Consider the following 17,246-nt stretch of genomic DNA (forward strand, 5'->3'; position numbering starts at 1 on the left):
AAAAAAAAAAAGGAACTAGGACATTTTGTAAGGTCTTACCACTAAAAGATGCTACCACCAGTTTTCTGGGATAATGTTTGCCTCTGAGAATGTTTCTGTGACAAAAATCACTCCTTTGCTTTGGTTCTGAAAACAGTGTATTTTAAAACAGCTAAGGCAAATATTTAGGGGGCACAGCTCAATATCGAAAAATTAGTTCAAAGAGGTAGAAGTAAAGCCTTTCTATGTAATGTGCTTCTGCATAAAGGTAACAAATCAATGATCGCTGATCTAAGGAAAACACAACTGCAAAATGAATCACTCTTTTATAGGATGTTTAAAGATAATGGTTTTTAATAGTTCAAATATTTTTAAAAATCTCATCAAAATGTATTACCTTAACAGTACTTTGCACATGTGGAATTTCATACCTAAATTTGATACTATTTTGGTTTATTTATGGCTACTTACAAGAAGACTCAGTAATAATGTCCATTCATTGGAGTCTTTTTCTTTGGTTGAGCCTACTGGGACCAGGCTGATAAACTATTTTATGCAAACGAGATGGTCAAATTCATGGCAAAATGAATTATAAGGGTTCTCATTTAATGGAAATGAAACTTAAAAGAATTTCCGTATTTTATCCCCACTGTGGTTTTAGAAGCTAATATCCTGTTCAGAGGTTAAAGAGTTTGAATAGCTCACACAACCCTGTAAAAATTACAACTGGCTGCCCTTTAATAAATAAAGTCATTGTAAAGAATTACATTTACAGAGTGAAAAGTGAATACATAGCATTTCAAATTCAATTTTGGAAGTAACTAATAAGTACTTCCCCATAACAATATACACTAGCTACCTTTTTAACTGTCCATCATTAGCACCAAAAGATTCAACAAAATTACCTTTATTCTCACATCTCAAAACAATTCTGCAAATTCTTAGTGAAGTTTAAGTATAGTCACAGACCTTAAATATTCACATTGTTTTCTATATCATACTGAAAATAAGTTCACTACTTTTCTGGATATTCTTTACAAAATCTTATTAAAATTCCTGGTATTATCATCCCCATTATACAGTAGCACAACCACCCAGTATCATTTCACATGATAGCTCCGTAGAGGTTTCACATCTAAATTACCAAGAACAAAAAAAAACCCCTTCCCTCCCTCATCTTGCACTCCTCTTGATTCTATACTAGTCCTTGGATTATGTACCACTGTAAAGGTATAACTGTATCAAAATTACCATGTTTATGGATACAACAATATGCCATACAGAGCAACAAAGTTACATGTAATGACAAAGATTACTAAAGTTACGCAAGACAAGAACAAAGTTAGGACATGCTAACTAGGCAAAGTCCCTAGAAAGAGACTCCTAGTATCCTAAATTCAAATAACATTGACAAAATAATGAATAATTATCTTAAAAAAAATTATAAAGCTACCGGCAAATCAGGTAACTGCTAAATAAAAGTAGAGCACGAGATTAAACTCTAATATTTACAACTGCAACATACTTGAGTAAAATTACAATTGTGCACATATCAGTGGCTTTGTAACAAAAATAATTCATATACATAGAGGAAAAAATTAAGACAGTTTTCAGTTCAACAGAAGTTGAATTCAACCCATCTCAAAGATACTCAACAGCTCAAAGATTTACCACAGAATTGAAGATTAGTTGACAAACCAGAGCCACATTACTGGCATTTAAGACCAATTTTAAACAAGTTAAAGTCTATCATTTGCTTAGAAGTCAGGAGACTGTGCAAACTTGACCTCAACAGGAATATACTGAGATGTGCAAACAAAGGGAAAACCTCCACTAGCTGTTTTATCTGGAGGCTTACCTTTTTTCTTCCCCTCAGAGAGCTTCCTGTTAACAACCATAAGATATAAATACAGGTACAATGCACAGTCAGTGACCTTTTTTGTTTATTTATTGTTAGAATATAAAACAACTGAGAGAGCAATAGGTTTAATTTCATTTTTATAAGGAAGACTGCATTTACCTGAAAAAGAAATATGGCATCACACACAAACACACTTCAAGGGAGGGGTATGTTTAAGAACATGGTGTCATTCTGAATGCCAAAGGAAAAGCGATTCTGCTTACGGTTAAAATATGTAGTGTTAAAGTTCTTTATTTAAGGAAAAAACTTACTAATTCTGCACTAATGTAAGTTTTTGTGAATTTAGTTTTCAAATCACAGTAATCTACACAACCATTATCAACACCTCTGTGTTTATAGTACTGCAACAAGCCAACAAACACTTAAATGCACTTCACATCAAGAGTATGTAAACTTTATTTTTTCCTCTTCAAGCCTTCAGAAAATCAGGGGCTCTTTCAGCAGCCAGTCTGGTCAGAACCTCTGAAGGCAGAATCAGCGCCTCATGGAATAAACAACCATCCGTGGCACTGCATACCCATCTGGTAGTGAAGCGTCCCCCTTCAGTGGCTTCCAGTAAGGCCTAGAGTTTAAGGTTAACATGAGAAAGTGCCACCTTTGTTTTAGATTAGTGATGGACTCTGACAAGATAAAATAAAGTTATTCTGTATATTGTTATACTTACAAGCAGCTCCAATCCTGAGTATTTATGGTAATATCTAAACATACAAAAATGTATGTACATTTTTCTCCACTTTCTTGTAAACAGTTGTCAGTATACTGTTTTATCCCTTTATCAGTGAAACATGCAAATCATACATACAAGTATAAATACACAAAAGAAAACAATTTACACTCATTCAAAAGCCAAGCAACAACAAAAAATAGCTACAATATTCAAATTATAAATAAACGAATGCTTGAGGCATCTTATATTCCTAGAAGCAGCCAGCCATTCACCCTAATGTTCTTAGCTGCAATTGTAGAAATACTGAGTTTTGCACCTTCCATGCTTTTACAGTATTTATAACACTATCATATGTGGAGATAAAGACTTGTTTACTATAATCTCTTCTTTTCAGAATGAAGAATAAAGCAGCACTTACAAATATTGAAGCAGTGGTAGTAACAGCAGATGTTACCACTGCTAGATCAGGAGGAAGTTTTCCATTCTAACAATTTTTAAATTAAAAAAGTAAAGGAAAAATTGACCTAAAGAAATGATTACATGTTCATTCCTTGGGCACTTAACAGCGAGTCCAGCATGTCGAATGTGTCTTTGTAGTCCATATGCTGGCTGTTTGTACTGTACTCGTGATTGACATCAGGACCGTTGGTCTCCACTGGCTTCTTGTCCAGTTTCACGAGGGTGCTGAGATGTCCGTAGCCCACCTGGTATGTGACAGGGGGAGGAGGGGGTAAGGGATGGTTAAAAACAGAGTTGTGAGAGGATACATACTGCTTAACAGAGGAGGAAGAACTAGATGAACTACCTGAACTTTTGGAACTTTTGCTCATTTTGGAGTGATGGTTGTGAGACGCGTCATTGATATGCAGCTTCTTCCTTGAAGAGCTGGAACTGGAGGAAATGCCATCAGTGCTCGGGCCAACAGGACTCCTCAGGACAGCGGGTGGTGCTCCGTCCGCACTGTGTTTGCCGCCGCTGTAGGCGTGGGGGTGCTTGTGACTGCTCGGGTGGTGGCGGTTGGGAGGGTGCTCCTTGTGCTTCTCCTTGTGGTCCCGGCCGACATGTGGGCTTGAGTGCTTGCTCTTCCCACTGCCTTCATCAGAAGAGCTGTGTCTCTCTGAGGAAGAAACTTTTATTTTCATTTTCAGTTCTTCTTTACTGACACTTTTATCAGTGGGTGGTATTGGAATCCGTAATTTCAGCGATCCACTCTTTTCCTTCTTATCTGCCATGTATTTTTCAGGTTTTTCAGCATTTGTAATGGGAATTTTCATTTTAATGGGAGAAGTCACAGAACTGCTGCTGGCTGCCTGAGACTGTACATGTTTGTGTTGCTGTTCTACCTGGGCAGCTATATAATGATCCCTCGCATCCAGATCAAGGCTTTCTAGCTTACGTTTTTCTCTATATTTATCTAAAGACATTTTCTGAGGAATTACTCCAGGAGTAGCAGAAATTGGCCCATGGTGTTTACTGCTCCCTGCTTTATGAGTATAATCTTGCTTAACAGAAGAATGATCAGAAATTTTGTCAGGTCTGTGATGTAATCCTGAATGCAATGATACAGAAGGTCCCTGCTTGAAGTTGATGTTGTACTGGCTACCAGACAAAGATGTTTCCTGTTTCTGTGAATATATCTGCTCTGTCCTTGCCGACTCTTGATGCTGAGGCCATTCTTGGTGTGATGACAAACCATATGAGGTACTTGGCATTCCTGTTGCTAGCATTGACAAATTATCAGATGCATGGCTGTCTTGAACAGAAATATTTCCTGAATTTAGAGGTACTGGTGCAGGGAAAGCTGATGTAGATGGTTTCTGAAAACTTGGTTTGGTAGGCACACCAGTAACACTATCTACTAACATGGAATTCTGCACCAAAGATGAACCCAGAAGAGGCGTTTCTGATACTTGTCCATCTACTTTTGGTTTCCCAGCTGCCTGGTTAGCCTATTTAAATAAAACACAGAAGAAACAATGACAGCAAAGGAATTTAATAGAAATTTCTTTGCTTATAAAAATTCTATATTAAATATATGAAAATAAAACCACCTGGGGTTGGACTCTGTTGCCAGTAAACAAACATCTTATTCATAGGCATAAAATAAGACAATATATAGTGAAAGCATTGGCTTTAAATTAGATACTGAATAAATTCCAGCCCAGCATCTGAGAGAGGAATTTAACTTATCTAGCTTTAATTCCCCTTTTTGTAAAGTGAGGATACTATTTCCACAGTAATCACTATGAGAATAAGGAATCCATAAAGTATTTATAGCAAAGTCTACTGGACACAGTAGTTGGATAAATTATGAGTGCATGTAGCTCATGATACACTGTAATTACTTCACATATTAGAAATAAGAATATATAACCATAAAAATTCAAATTATTAGCAAATTGATGTTCTAATAAACCCTGTCAATTCTCTTACCCTCCAGTATCGAATCTTCTTCAACCTACTAGGCGTTTTCTCCAATATTTGTAGAAACTCATGTGTTAGCTCTAAAAATAAAATTTAAATTTAAAACTTAGAAGGTGCCTTTAGATTTAGAATTTTCTCAAGTGGGCAATATTAAAAAGAAAGCACAGAGTTCATCTACTTCATGATCACCTTCCTAATTCAACCATCAGCACACACAGAAGTACACACAGCTCTGAACTGATATTTTCAAAGATGAATCTTAAAAAATTTTTTTTTTACTTAAAAAAAAAAAAAGAAAAAACCAAAACCAAAAAAACCCAAAAATAATCAAACAAAAACCCCTCCACCCACATCTCCCTAATTTTAAATGCTTACTCAGAATCTCTGAAAAATTTAGTTGCATTTAAGAAATTGCTCCCAAACAGAAAACTGCTATCAGGCAAATATCAGGAATAATTGTAGTGGGCAAAGTTCATCAGTAGATTCTTTACAATCAGTGCCCAAAAGTTAAAAAAAAAAAAGAGAATATTTGTATAATCCCAAAATGTCTTCCTCAAGATATTGATTACAAAGAGAAAATTAGTAACTTTACAACCCTCACCAAGTGATCATGACTATCATCACCAGCAATAAAACACATCAACATGATACGCCTTGATAAAACGCACTGAGTAGGACAACGCGTTTCTGTGGTATTCTCGCCTAAAATGCAAAACCTCAATTTAATCATGGGAAAACTTCAGACAACTCTAATCGGGGAACATTTTATAAAATAACTGACCATTATTCTTCAAAGTGTTAAGGACATGAAAGAAAAGATTGAAAAATTATCACAGATTGGAAGAGATTAAAGGGGAGCATGGCAACTAAATGGAACATGGGATCTTAGATGTTATTATTATGTAAGATGCTAATATTAGAGAAACTGGGTACAGGGTATAACAGCACAGAATCTGTACTATTTCACAGTTTCTTTAAATTTAAAACCATTTCAAAGTTAAATGAAAAAATTTCTTTACCTATACTTGTAACTTCCTAGCAATCAACACATTATTAACATTTCAGTAAACCACCCTGGTCACATTTCTACAATTTTTCTTCTTAAATTTAGGATTACAATGAAATATGATTCACTTTTCCAAAGTGGTTTGGTTAAGATAAACTATAGTTTTCAACTCCACAGAAAAATAGTGTTATTAATAAAGTTACTGGCCACTCTCAACACAAGTATTAATAATATTAAATGAGAATGTCATGTAATATTATTACTGCCAATTTAGTATAAAGAGACTGATAAAAATTTGGCATCATTATGTGCTCACAATCTGTGACAACTAGTTCCTGCTGAAGTCTCAGGAGCTTTTTGATTCAGTTTAGATGAAAAAAAGATCTAATGCCTATACTACCACTTCTTCATTTGGGAAAAAAAAAAAAGAGAGAGAGACCACTTTTCTACTTGGACACAGTAGTAAATCTAGCAGATACATAATGCCCCTGGGTCCAAAATTAACAACAAATCATTTTGATTCAGTTTCAGAAAAACTCACATTATAAAAAACACATGAGGGTTTGTTATTAATCAATAACCACTCCCCTCCCCAACCCTCTTATAGGTAGGCCAAATACAATCAATGCTGTTCTGGTGACAGTCATTAAATGTAAAATGCAGATACCCTTAACGTCTGAAATTTTGTTACTTTTTAAGGTAATCAAAATAGAGAAAAGGCTGCTACATAATATGTTGAAATTTTCAATGTGTTAATGTCCAAGATTCCTATTCAATGTTCAAATGAATATGAACTTGAGCTTTTTCAGAATAGAAGCAAAGAGAGATTTAGATGGCTCCTGTTGTGTCAAAAAAAACCTTTACCTACAATTTAAGAGCAGGATAAAAGGCAGATTACTTGCTTTCTGTAAGCTTTTAGTGCCATGTATAAAAACTATTTTTATTAAGTTTTTATCTTATTTACATCTTATCATATTATATAACATCAATAGATAAGACAACTATTTTATCTTATCTGTTGACTGCTAAAATAAGATGGTGGCACAGATAATTTCAAGTCACAAATGGGAAAATAAAAAGTTCCCATTAGTTTTTAGAAGATGTTATATTTCAACTCGCTGAAGATTTCCTACTACTCTGAATAACCTTTAAACTACCACTAGTGAGCCAAATATGACCTGTATCCTGTTTTTGTAAATAGTTTCACTAGAACACAGCTATACACTTACAGTTGCCTGTGGTTGCTTTCTAGCTCTGGTGGCAGAGTTGTCTAGTTGCACAGATAGTATAGCCCACAACCCTAAAATAGTTACTATTTGGCCCTTCATAGAAAAGGGTGCAGACCCTTAAAGAAATTTCTACCTTAAAGAAGCATCTGAGATATTAATGGAAAACCACATTCCAAAGCCTTAGGGGTCTCTCACTTTTACGTAACAGATGTCCTGTAAATCCAGTTTTCTCATCAGTTTCAATTTTGTAAAGGAAGCTGGGGAAAGCACACAAAAAGAAGCTGAAAACCTAACACACCAGTTTAGATTTAAGAAGTGTTATCTATCTCCTTTCTGAAATCTATAGTTCCTGGTTAAAATGTCTTAATCTGCAAGAATATTCTACCTCTGGCCTGCCAGAAAAATTTCCTATCAGGAGACCCCCAAACACCAGATTCATAATTTATAGAACTTATACTCCCAATTTTTCCTTGTCAATTCATACTTATTAATGCATGGCAACAATGACACACTCTATCACCAGTAGAACAACAGAACAAGGAATATTACCATGAAAATACCATTAGCTTACTGCTTCACACTTTCTACAGTAACTTAATACATGACTTTGTGTTTATACATTTTAAACCCAACAAAATTAGTATACTTTAAAATTATGTATGCTTGTATTATCAACCTGCAGCATTATATTAAATCGTATTTCTTTGAAAAGTCATGAAAGGGCTTTAGATATTGAGTAGTAGTTAATAATATGTTCATCCCCCCCCCCCTTTAGGCTAATGTATTTATTCTCATCCTATTCATGTGATCATGTAACTGTACTTTTAAATCCTATTACCAAATTGTTAAAACAGAACTGTGTTTTTAAAGATTTTTTATCTTTTCAAAAGAGGAAATACCAGTAGATGAAATGATACCTGGGATTGGTATCAAGTAACTATAGGGTGAAGGAGGATCCTGGACTGGCCAAAACTGTTCAACTGACCATGAATATATGGGAACTCAATATTTTTTAAAACCTATATAGAAGTAGACAGAATATTTAATCCATGATAAAAAGTAAGAAAATATTCTATTGTAACAAAAAGATTTTCTCTACTTACCATCTAGTAATTCCAGAGTAACTGTAGGATCCACATATTCCCACCAATGTTTTCCATCAGTTGACACAGGAATCTCCCAATTGGACCATTTGCAAGCCAAATGAATGCATACACATGCTATCACTGTTGGTTTATACTGAAGACAGAAGGTTGTAAGATGCAGACTGTTGTAGAGCAGATTTGGAATGAAGAGTCATAGAAATTCAAATATGTAAAACAAAGAAAAACATTTACCAATAAGATTAGAGGAATAACAAAATCATGTGAGTTTTCTTTTTTAAGTCTAGAGTACAAAACCTTATTTTATAAAATTAAAAGCTAACATTATGACAGTTTTTATGACTATGGTCACAAAAACACTAAAAACCCACATAGATTATCAATGTTTTCATACTCTTACTCCCCAGAGTATATTATTAATACTTATACATCAGTATTTCTAAATTTTGTTTTTACATCTAAATTACAACTATTTTTACTTCTCTATAAAAGCAGAGGAAGACAGTACATTTCCAGTAATTACTATATATAAGTAAAATGACTTAAAACTTTTTTGGGTGGTATTTTTGTTTCTTTTGTAATGTCATGGTAGAATAAAGAAAAAGCAGAAAACTGTACAACCGACAAGGTAATTTCCATACCACATTATAATCAGGGATTCTACCATTCCATGTGGCTTAACATTCATTCACTCTGAAGTAACTCATATATTTAACACTTATTTAGGTAAAACTATCTTCTCAGCAAAGCCACAGAGAAAACTTACCTTTTGCTGAATAGCTTCAAGGCCCAATGCTGCTAAATCTACAAAAACACTACCTCTCTCCTTCCATGACATGCCAAAAACTGCACTTGCAACATGTCACAGCTAGCCTTTTCTAACCCAAATTTTAAATTTAAGTGGTTTTTGCCTCGTTGTTCAGTATTTCTAAGGACAGAGGTTAAATCCCAACAATATATACCCAAGAAAATACACTGGCTTTTTTGGCAATTCAAAGTTTTAAACAAAACGTAACAGTATCACAATAAATTAAGGACCACATAAAGCTGGGTTAGTCCACTCCTCCCCAATGACTCATTGAACAAAACAAATTTAAATCATTATTATAACCAATCCAGAACAAAATCACATATTAGATATGAAAGGCTTTTAAAAACTATTTCCCGTTCAATTTCAGAACTGATGAAAATGTCTACTGGTTAAGCACAAACCCATACTGTTAAGTGAACTAAAGAGAAAGTACTGTAAGTTTTTTTAAGTAAAAATTACACTTATGCAAATCAAGGCACTGGTAGGATGTGACTACTACTAATCTACTACTGGTGGGTATTATCTGGAAAAAAAAAACCCAAGTTATATAAATTTTATTTATTAAAAAACTTTAATGATTAAAGTTAAGATAGGATCAATGTGAAATTTTAAAAAACTGTCATTTAACTATAATTGTAAACTAGAAATAGCTTTATACTTACCAAGTTGCTCGAATTTCTACGTTAAGTTTAGCTCTTTGTAATCTTTAGCTGCTATTCAGGCTACCAATTTTAGACTTATGCACTCACAAATCGAGAATATGTCACCAGAAAGCACCACTACACTTCACATTGTGCATTTAACCCCTCTGTGCCAAAAGTCCCTTGTACAATACACCGCAAAGCAGACAGGAAGGTACCACCACAGTAGATGGTCCAGTCTCCTGCTGCAACAAGGGTGAGAGACACATTGAGGGGGCCCTGCATTAAAGGAAGCTATAGTGTGCTACAACAGTGCAACAAAGAGGGTCAGGATAACAACCTGTTGGTAGCCATGAAATAGGATGTCTGTGCCAAATCCTTGCTTGCTGTAAGAAAAGAAAAAAAAGCGAAGACAATACTATCAGCTTTAACATGCTACCATCAAAAAGTTCTCAACACAACAAAAACTTCAAAGATTTGTACACAAAAAGTAAATTTTACTTACTACTTACAAATATCACAAGAGCGCCATCATTTTCTATACTACTGAAAATCTTCAACAACATTCACTCAAATGTTTCTTGCTATCCCCCAAAGATCTGAGAAACAAGCCGATTTGCTTTTAGCTAGCCAGTTACAAGGGCTAAACTTGTTACTAAGTTAAGCATCTAGTCAGCTAAAAGTTGCAATAAAGCATTCTCCTGGATTCAAAAAAAAAAAGAAGAAGAAGAAGAAGAAAAGATTTTGAAGTCTAATGCAAAATACAAAGAGTTGCCTGCCAGACTTAATCCTCAGTCATCACATTTAAGTTGGTTTAAGTACTTCCACCAAAAAAACAAAACAAAACAAAAAACAGAAATAAAAAATAAACCCCCAACCCCCAAACTCAGAGAGGACAACCTAAAACATCACAAAAGGATGTACAGAAAACACCGCCGTAATTATTTTTAAATTATATAATCCAATTAATGATAACTTTAGAAAAGATATAATAAGTACTTTAGAGGGAATCAAGATACTTCAATACTGGTCCTCAATAGAAAAGCAATTTTTTGTTTCTCGAGACACTGACATTGAAAACAGTCCCCATCTCCCTTCTTCTACTTCTTATTCTTCCCAACAGGGATGCCTTTGCTAGTTTCCCTTTCTCCCCCAGTTACATTCATAATCACTGACATACCTTTCCCCTCTGCTCACCTAGGATTAATTCACCTCCACTCACCCCACTCTAACAGGACTCAAGTTCCTTGCCCTCTCCTAGTTTTATTCGTGGCACGTGTAATTCCCCGCTGCCCCATGGATCATCAACAGAAAGGTTTACAAAAGGGATTTGGGCTTAGCAGAGCTGTGCTAAGGAAGAGTGTCAAAGCATCGGATGTCTTGGAGGCATTGTGACTTAAGTAAGGCATTCTTTCCTGGTGGAGAGGGAAGGAGAAATCACAGAAATGAAAGGTCCCTGTAAAATGACATTAGCCAATTTTGCAGCAAAGAGCATAATAACTTTCTCATCTCCAGAAATGGGGCGGGGGGCAAGGGAGAACTTCAAAGAAATCAAACGATTTACCCTCACCCCCACCCCACAAAAGAATCAAAATATATAGAGAAGTAAAAATAATTTTAAATTGCCATTGTAGTCTTCACCTCAGAATATATGTAAATTCAGTAACCTATTAAAAGTCATTGCAACAGAGAAAAATGTAAGGAAAATGTTCTTTTGTTAGCTTAAAGTGGTTTTAGGACAAAGGAAAAAAAATATACCAAACATGAAAGAACATTTAAAAAATGGACTAAGATGCAAATTATAGTTACTTGAAAATGTTAGTCAGACAAAAATGACATTAAACAAGAGATTTTTACAAAAATTTAAGAATTCGTCACATTTTAAACATTAATAACAAAAAATCAGATTTAAATATTTTGCTTTGGATGATACATCCAATTTACAGATTTTGTAAATTCAGTTTTGTAAAATAAATGGACTTTAATCTCTCTAGCTTCTTTAGACAGGATTTAAGAGAAGCTGACTCAAATTTCACAATATCAAGCTGAAAATTGTTTCATTTTCTCCTAAGTGTGTGTGTGTATTTCTTAACCTATATTTAATATCTTTCTTCAACATCTTTCTTTACTAAGCTCAACTTAGGGCAAATTAAGTGGCTCTCCATTATTCAAACAGAACAGCTCACCCTTTCAAGTTTCCAGGGAACAAAACTTCTCTAAAGCTTTATTTCTTAATTCCATATCTATACTAGCTATCCATACAATTCTATACTATGCTGTAATACTAAGGATGAGAAAGTACTACAAAACATATAACCATGAATAGGAACCATAATTAAATATAAGTAACATTGCTTTTAGATTAAAAAAAAATCTAAGTCCATTTCTTAACAATGACAACTCAGTTATCAGACAATTAGTTGTTTTTTTTTTTAATGTAGTCTTAACACAATAAAATCCTATTGAGGTATAAAATGAATTCAATTTAGAATGAATAAAATAAGAGAACATTCAGGTAAACACTAGAAACAAGGCTTTCAAAAGTCTTACCCATTTTGTTTAGAACAAACCTAAAGAAGTCTAGTGGTAAAGGAATAAAACTGCAAAATTTCATTTTCAAAAAGAAGTAACAGAAAAAGGCACACTAAAAGTTCCAAGTGATTACTATTAGTGCGTATCACTTCAAATGGGAAACAGGAAAGGAAAAGTAGGACAGCATGCATCTGTGAAAAATTATTTCTAGAGATACAATGATATACAGGATTCATTAACAACAGTAGAAAAGCATACACCACATGCTTTATAAGGAGTAAAGAAACAGTACAAAACTTTGTACTCTTGTTTATAGACAGTTTAATAGTACATCACATGCTGTTATGTATCATGCTATGTAATAATTTCCTCATTATACACAAAAAGGAAGCCAGTTTTACTAAAGCTAAAGAACTTAAATCAATTTTGGTCAAAAGAACACAGGCGTAACATTCCCTAAAATGACAAATCTAAAGGCAATTTTTATCTGAAAGATGTGAAGGTGACCTCCAGATTCGAAAACTGTAATCAGTTTTCAAGAAGTCAATGAAATTTGATATAAATTGGAAATTAATACTACTTCCTCCACCTATATGTTAAATGGCCTACATCTTAAATATTAACTGAAATGGAATGAGTATAGCCCAAAATAAAGAGCTCCAGTATTTGGAAGCCCTCTAATTATCATTATTTTTTTTTTAGTGAAGAGACTCTCACCTAAATTTAAAGGAAGTTAATTCACCAGGAAGGACCAAATACAGAAGTAGATGAATAGGCAGGTGTAGAACACTGAAACGGAATGCTTCAAAATGACGTTTCTTGTCATTTTATAATAATAAAACCCCCCAAAAGCTAGGAGAACAAAACAGCAGTCATATCAAATATAGACAATAAAAAGCATTAGTAATTTAAAAGTTTCAAAGATCACTTACCTCTTACTAACTGGGTACATTTCACCACATCTGTGTGTGGGTGTTCAATGGTGATCTCAAAACCTGAAATGAAAAGCACTTTTTTTCCCAATCACTTATACCACTACAATACTTGCCTGAGAAATCCCACTCATCACACAACTGTAAGTGTGAATTTTTCATTATTAAAAAAAATCCAAAGTTAGTTTCTCATCACTGACATATTTATTATACCTTCAATCATAAGAAGTAATATCTTGAAAAGCATTCCAATTATGAAAACGGAAAATGTTACTTAGAGATAAATAGTATTTATTAAAAATTCTGAATTACAATTAGTTTGAGATTATCCTTAAATTACAAACAAACTACAATCATGACAATTATTAAAGCAGCCCCACAATTTAAGCAGGAAATTCAACTGTGTAATATATTTCTTAAATATATTCCAACTCCTTCTTTCAGAAGATGTGACAAGAACATTTTTCACAAATATAATCTTTGGGCCACAGTGGGAGAAGTGATCAAAATTTTAAATGATACAGTCCTTTTATTTTCTCAGTGTACCTTAGATCAAAGGGTTTCAATCAGTTAGTTTGTAATTACATCTTATTACTAATAAAAATAAAACTGTTACAGCAAGTGAACCCGATAGGTAGGGCATAGTTTCTCTTTGGCCTTTCTTAGAAGTGGAGGTCGTTTTATAGTGCTATGAGAAGTAGTAAAGGAATAATATTCCAATAAGCAGGTAATCTCGATTTTTAAAGTTACTGTGTGGTCTATTCATATTTCTGTTATTAAACTTGCAAAAATTACACTTTAGCCATGAGTTGTATCTTATAAATTCTAAAGTTCCCCTTAAAACAATGCTATTCATTCTGTGTTTAAGAATCTGTCATCAGTAATATGAATATGATGGATTTTATATGATAAAATAACTTTTAAAAATAATGTTTTTTCTTTCAACTTTCATTATATGAATACTTGTCAAATCTCAAATTTATATAGTAACAGTAACATGCTAAATCACTGGATTTGGAGAGAATAAAAAGATTTTCACTTTTATTTTTCTTGTTTAGTTGCGTCCAGAGTCTCACTTTCATTTTTCTATCTTTTTATATTATAAAAACCTTCAACAAGTTATATGTGTTTCAAACAACATATTTGTGTAATAAAAAAAAAATCTGTCATAATGGAAAGCTACTATTATTAGACTTCTATTCAATATCTGGGAATTGAGTATAAATAAGATAAAAACAACTAATAATAAACAATGATTATTTATGAAATACTATGTAGCAATTTTTAAAAAATATATTATCTCTCATCTTCAAATTCACAGTGTTAAAGCAGAATTATTATTCCACCTTGCACACACAGGATAAAAGTAAAGGAACTCTGACCAAGTTTACAAAGTAAATAAAGAGGACTACATGTTTAAGTGCAGATCTCGATAAAGCCTATATTCTTCCCATGACACTCTGCTAGGTCCTTCCAGAAGTAATACATGACTTTACACAGCCCACACCTGCATAAAGCTCAATCTCCTCATGAGTAAATGATTAGAATAAATGATCTTCAAAGATGACTTAAGCTGCACTAACCTTATAGACAATTTAACTTTTAAACAAGGATGATGGACACTTAAATTACTATGTCACATTTAAAATGATGTGATAAATTCATAAGCTCTAGCATAGCAGGACTGCCTTGGATGTTTATAACATTATAAACATATACGATGGCCCTAAAGGACCATTTTATTCCCCAATGCAAATCCAGAATGAACCAGAGTCTTAACTATCTGAAAATATGAGAAATCACCCTGAAAACTATGTTGACCATTCAATTAAATGCTAAATGAAATTAAAATTTTAAAAATGGTTTCCTCAGAACCAGGCACTATTACTCTGGCTCCAAGCTGTATTTTCAAATGAAACTTTCTTCAATGACAAAATTATTTCAGAAATCTTTTCCTTTATTTAGAATATTGCACTGAACAACACACACACAAATAATACTTGACGTAAGTACATACCTAGGGTTTGTAGCATTATGGTTTCAAGTAAAACCAGTTCTTGAGTCTGTTGAAGATAAGTCTGCCAGGTAAAAATAATAATATCAAAAAGTTTAATAAACATAACACAACTAGACCATGGGGATGTTAAATCTCCTAAGATTAAATCACAGATTCATTACAAACTCCAACAAAATCTTTGGAAATATGAAAATGAACTGAGGGTGACAGAAAAAACCTATTTTCTGTGATAAATTCAGTTACTTCTAATACAAGAAATGTTAAAGCAAAACAAAACAAAACCAATCTAAGGATAATAATACAAAAGGGGGTAGGTAAATTAACTAAAAAAAAAGAGATCTCCAGTCTGTAAGACAAAACTTTACCTAGGCATTGGCACATTGTCCCATGAAGGACAGGAAGCACCAATTCAAGAAAGATCAAATTCAAACTGGCCCTTAAACAAAAGGCTCATCAGCTCACTACAGGATATTTCATGTTTTAATTCCTTGACTTCCACAGTTGGTCAGTGAGTTATTTTTTAGAATAACTTTCTCTCTCCAGAAAAGTAAAAATCAAAACAAACCCTCAAACCATTAGATTTAAAAAAGATTTTTTTTTAGCTATAAAACACCAAAACAATGTACCGTACACCTGCAGGGACAAAAATAGAGACTCTTTTTCCTCAATTTCACTAAATCATTCAAATGTAATCACTCAGGGAAGAAAAGGTATGAAAAATTTTCTCCCCTCTCATTCTTATATCATGACAAATGACTAGGGTGATAAGAAAACCGTATTATACATAAATATTCATTTATGTAAGGACATACTGCTAAACTCAGAGTGAAAGCACCTTTAATTTTATTAATGCCCACTTTGAGAAGATCACTGAGCTTCATTTTAAAACATAGGCTTTTCTATTATTTAAACAATGCGCTAAGTAATTGCAAGAAGTAATTCTGAGTTCGTAAAGTTAATAGAAACTACAAGAAATAATTTTAAATAATCTCATATTCACTATACTGAATGGCCACATTAATATTTTAGTCTCTTAAATCCAACATGTAGGATAAAAACTTGTCATTAATAGAATCAGATATATTTAATCTGGACCTTAAACTTGATCCAAATTGAACTAATACTGGTAGTCATTCAGTAGTTAAAAGTGCTTGATAAAGCAATTCAATTACATAGGAGTGCTAGAAAAAGGATTTCAAAAGCCCAGAATGCCATAGCTTCTGTTTTAAGATGTCAGAAGACTTAAAAATGGGGTTTTGAAACTAGATCTATTGAAATGTTGATGAGGAACAAGCTGTTTGGAAACTAGTATTACCGTTTTTTTCCCCCTCCAGATACTTTAGGAAAATAAAAGTATTTTTGAAATGCCACTCATGTAAGCACAGTAAAATGCATCTTTATGTATCAAAGAAAAGCAGTAGTATATATGTATTGATAATAGAACACTTTTGTAAAAAGACTAATTACTGGTCTAGAGATAAATCCAGAGATTTTTCTATTCCTTCATTTGCTGACAATTTACAAAAATATCTATCTATGGTCTAAGGTGATATGATGTACCCTCTACGTGTATCACTGATCATGCTGTGAGAATGAATAAAACGTGAAACACTTAAAAAGTACCTTTGAATCAAGGACTTAAATGATTCAGAAAGATAAAAACCTTGCAAACATAACATGAAATGTATTTCTGTCAGATCACTTCCTGGTATTTACCTTCCTAAGTGATGACCCTCCTAAGAAATAAGCAACAGGGGATGGCAACACTAACTGAATTACATTTTTATTAGGTCTAAATGATGAAAGGTTTCAAATTTATAAAGAAAACCCCAAACACCGAATTTTTACATACATCACATTTAGTATCCAGCAGTGGCTCTAGGGGATGAAGACAAGCATGTGCTACTTTGATAACATGTTCAAGTTTTCGAGCCTGTTCTTCTACTTTTGCAGCCAAGAATAATGCAGTAGGTGATATCATCTG

At 33.4% G+C, this 17,246-nt stretch overlaps 1 protein-coding gene across 6 annotated transcripts in view; it reads right to left on the reverse strand.

The window, feature by feature from the left end:
* Window positions 1-303: 303 nt before the first annotated feature.
* CCNT2 (cyclin T2) overlaps window positions 304-17,246 on the reverse strand; it is a 32,682-nt gene continuing 15,739 nt past the window's right edge. For 2 of the 6 annotated variants that reach the window (XM_061135403.1, XM_061135402.1), the window contains 8 exons: window positions 17,115-17,243; window positions 15,263-15,323; window positions 13,246-13,308; window positions 10,122-10,167; window positions 8,330-8,493; window positions 5,001-5,071; window positions 3,373-4,516; window positions 304-3,271 (listed from right to left, as the gene is read on the reverse strand). In XM_061135403.1, the coding sequence (XP_060991386.1) occupies window positions 3,204-3,271; window positions 3,373-4,516; window positions 5,001-5,071; window positions 8,330-8,493; window positions 10,122-10,167; window positions 13,246-13,308; window positions 15,263-15,323; window positions 17,115-17,243 (1,746 nt within the window). In that variant the 3' untranslated portion in view covers window positions 304-3,203. Of the gene's footprint in view, window positions 4,517-5,000; window positions 5,072-8,329; window positions 8,494-9,802; window positions 10,168-10,286; window positions 10,381-13,245; window positions 13,309-15,262; window positions 15,324-17,114; window positions 17,244-17,246 lie in introns of those variants that run through there. The other 4 variants (XM_061135401.1, XM_061135399.1, XM_061135404.1 and 1 more) reach the window with 3 other exon arrangements.

This window comes from Dama dama, chromosome 33 (assembly GCF_033118175.1).
Source record: "Dama dama isolate Ldn47 chromosome 33, ASM3311817v1, whole genome shotgun sequence".
Taxonomy (NCBI): domain Eukaryota; kingdom Metazoa; phylum Chordata; class Mammalia; order Artiodactyla; family Cervidae; genus Dama; species Dama dama.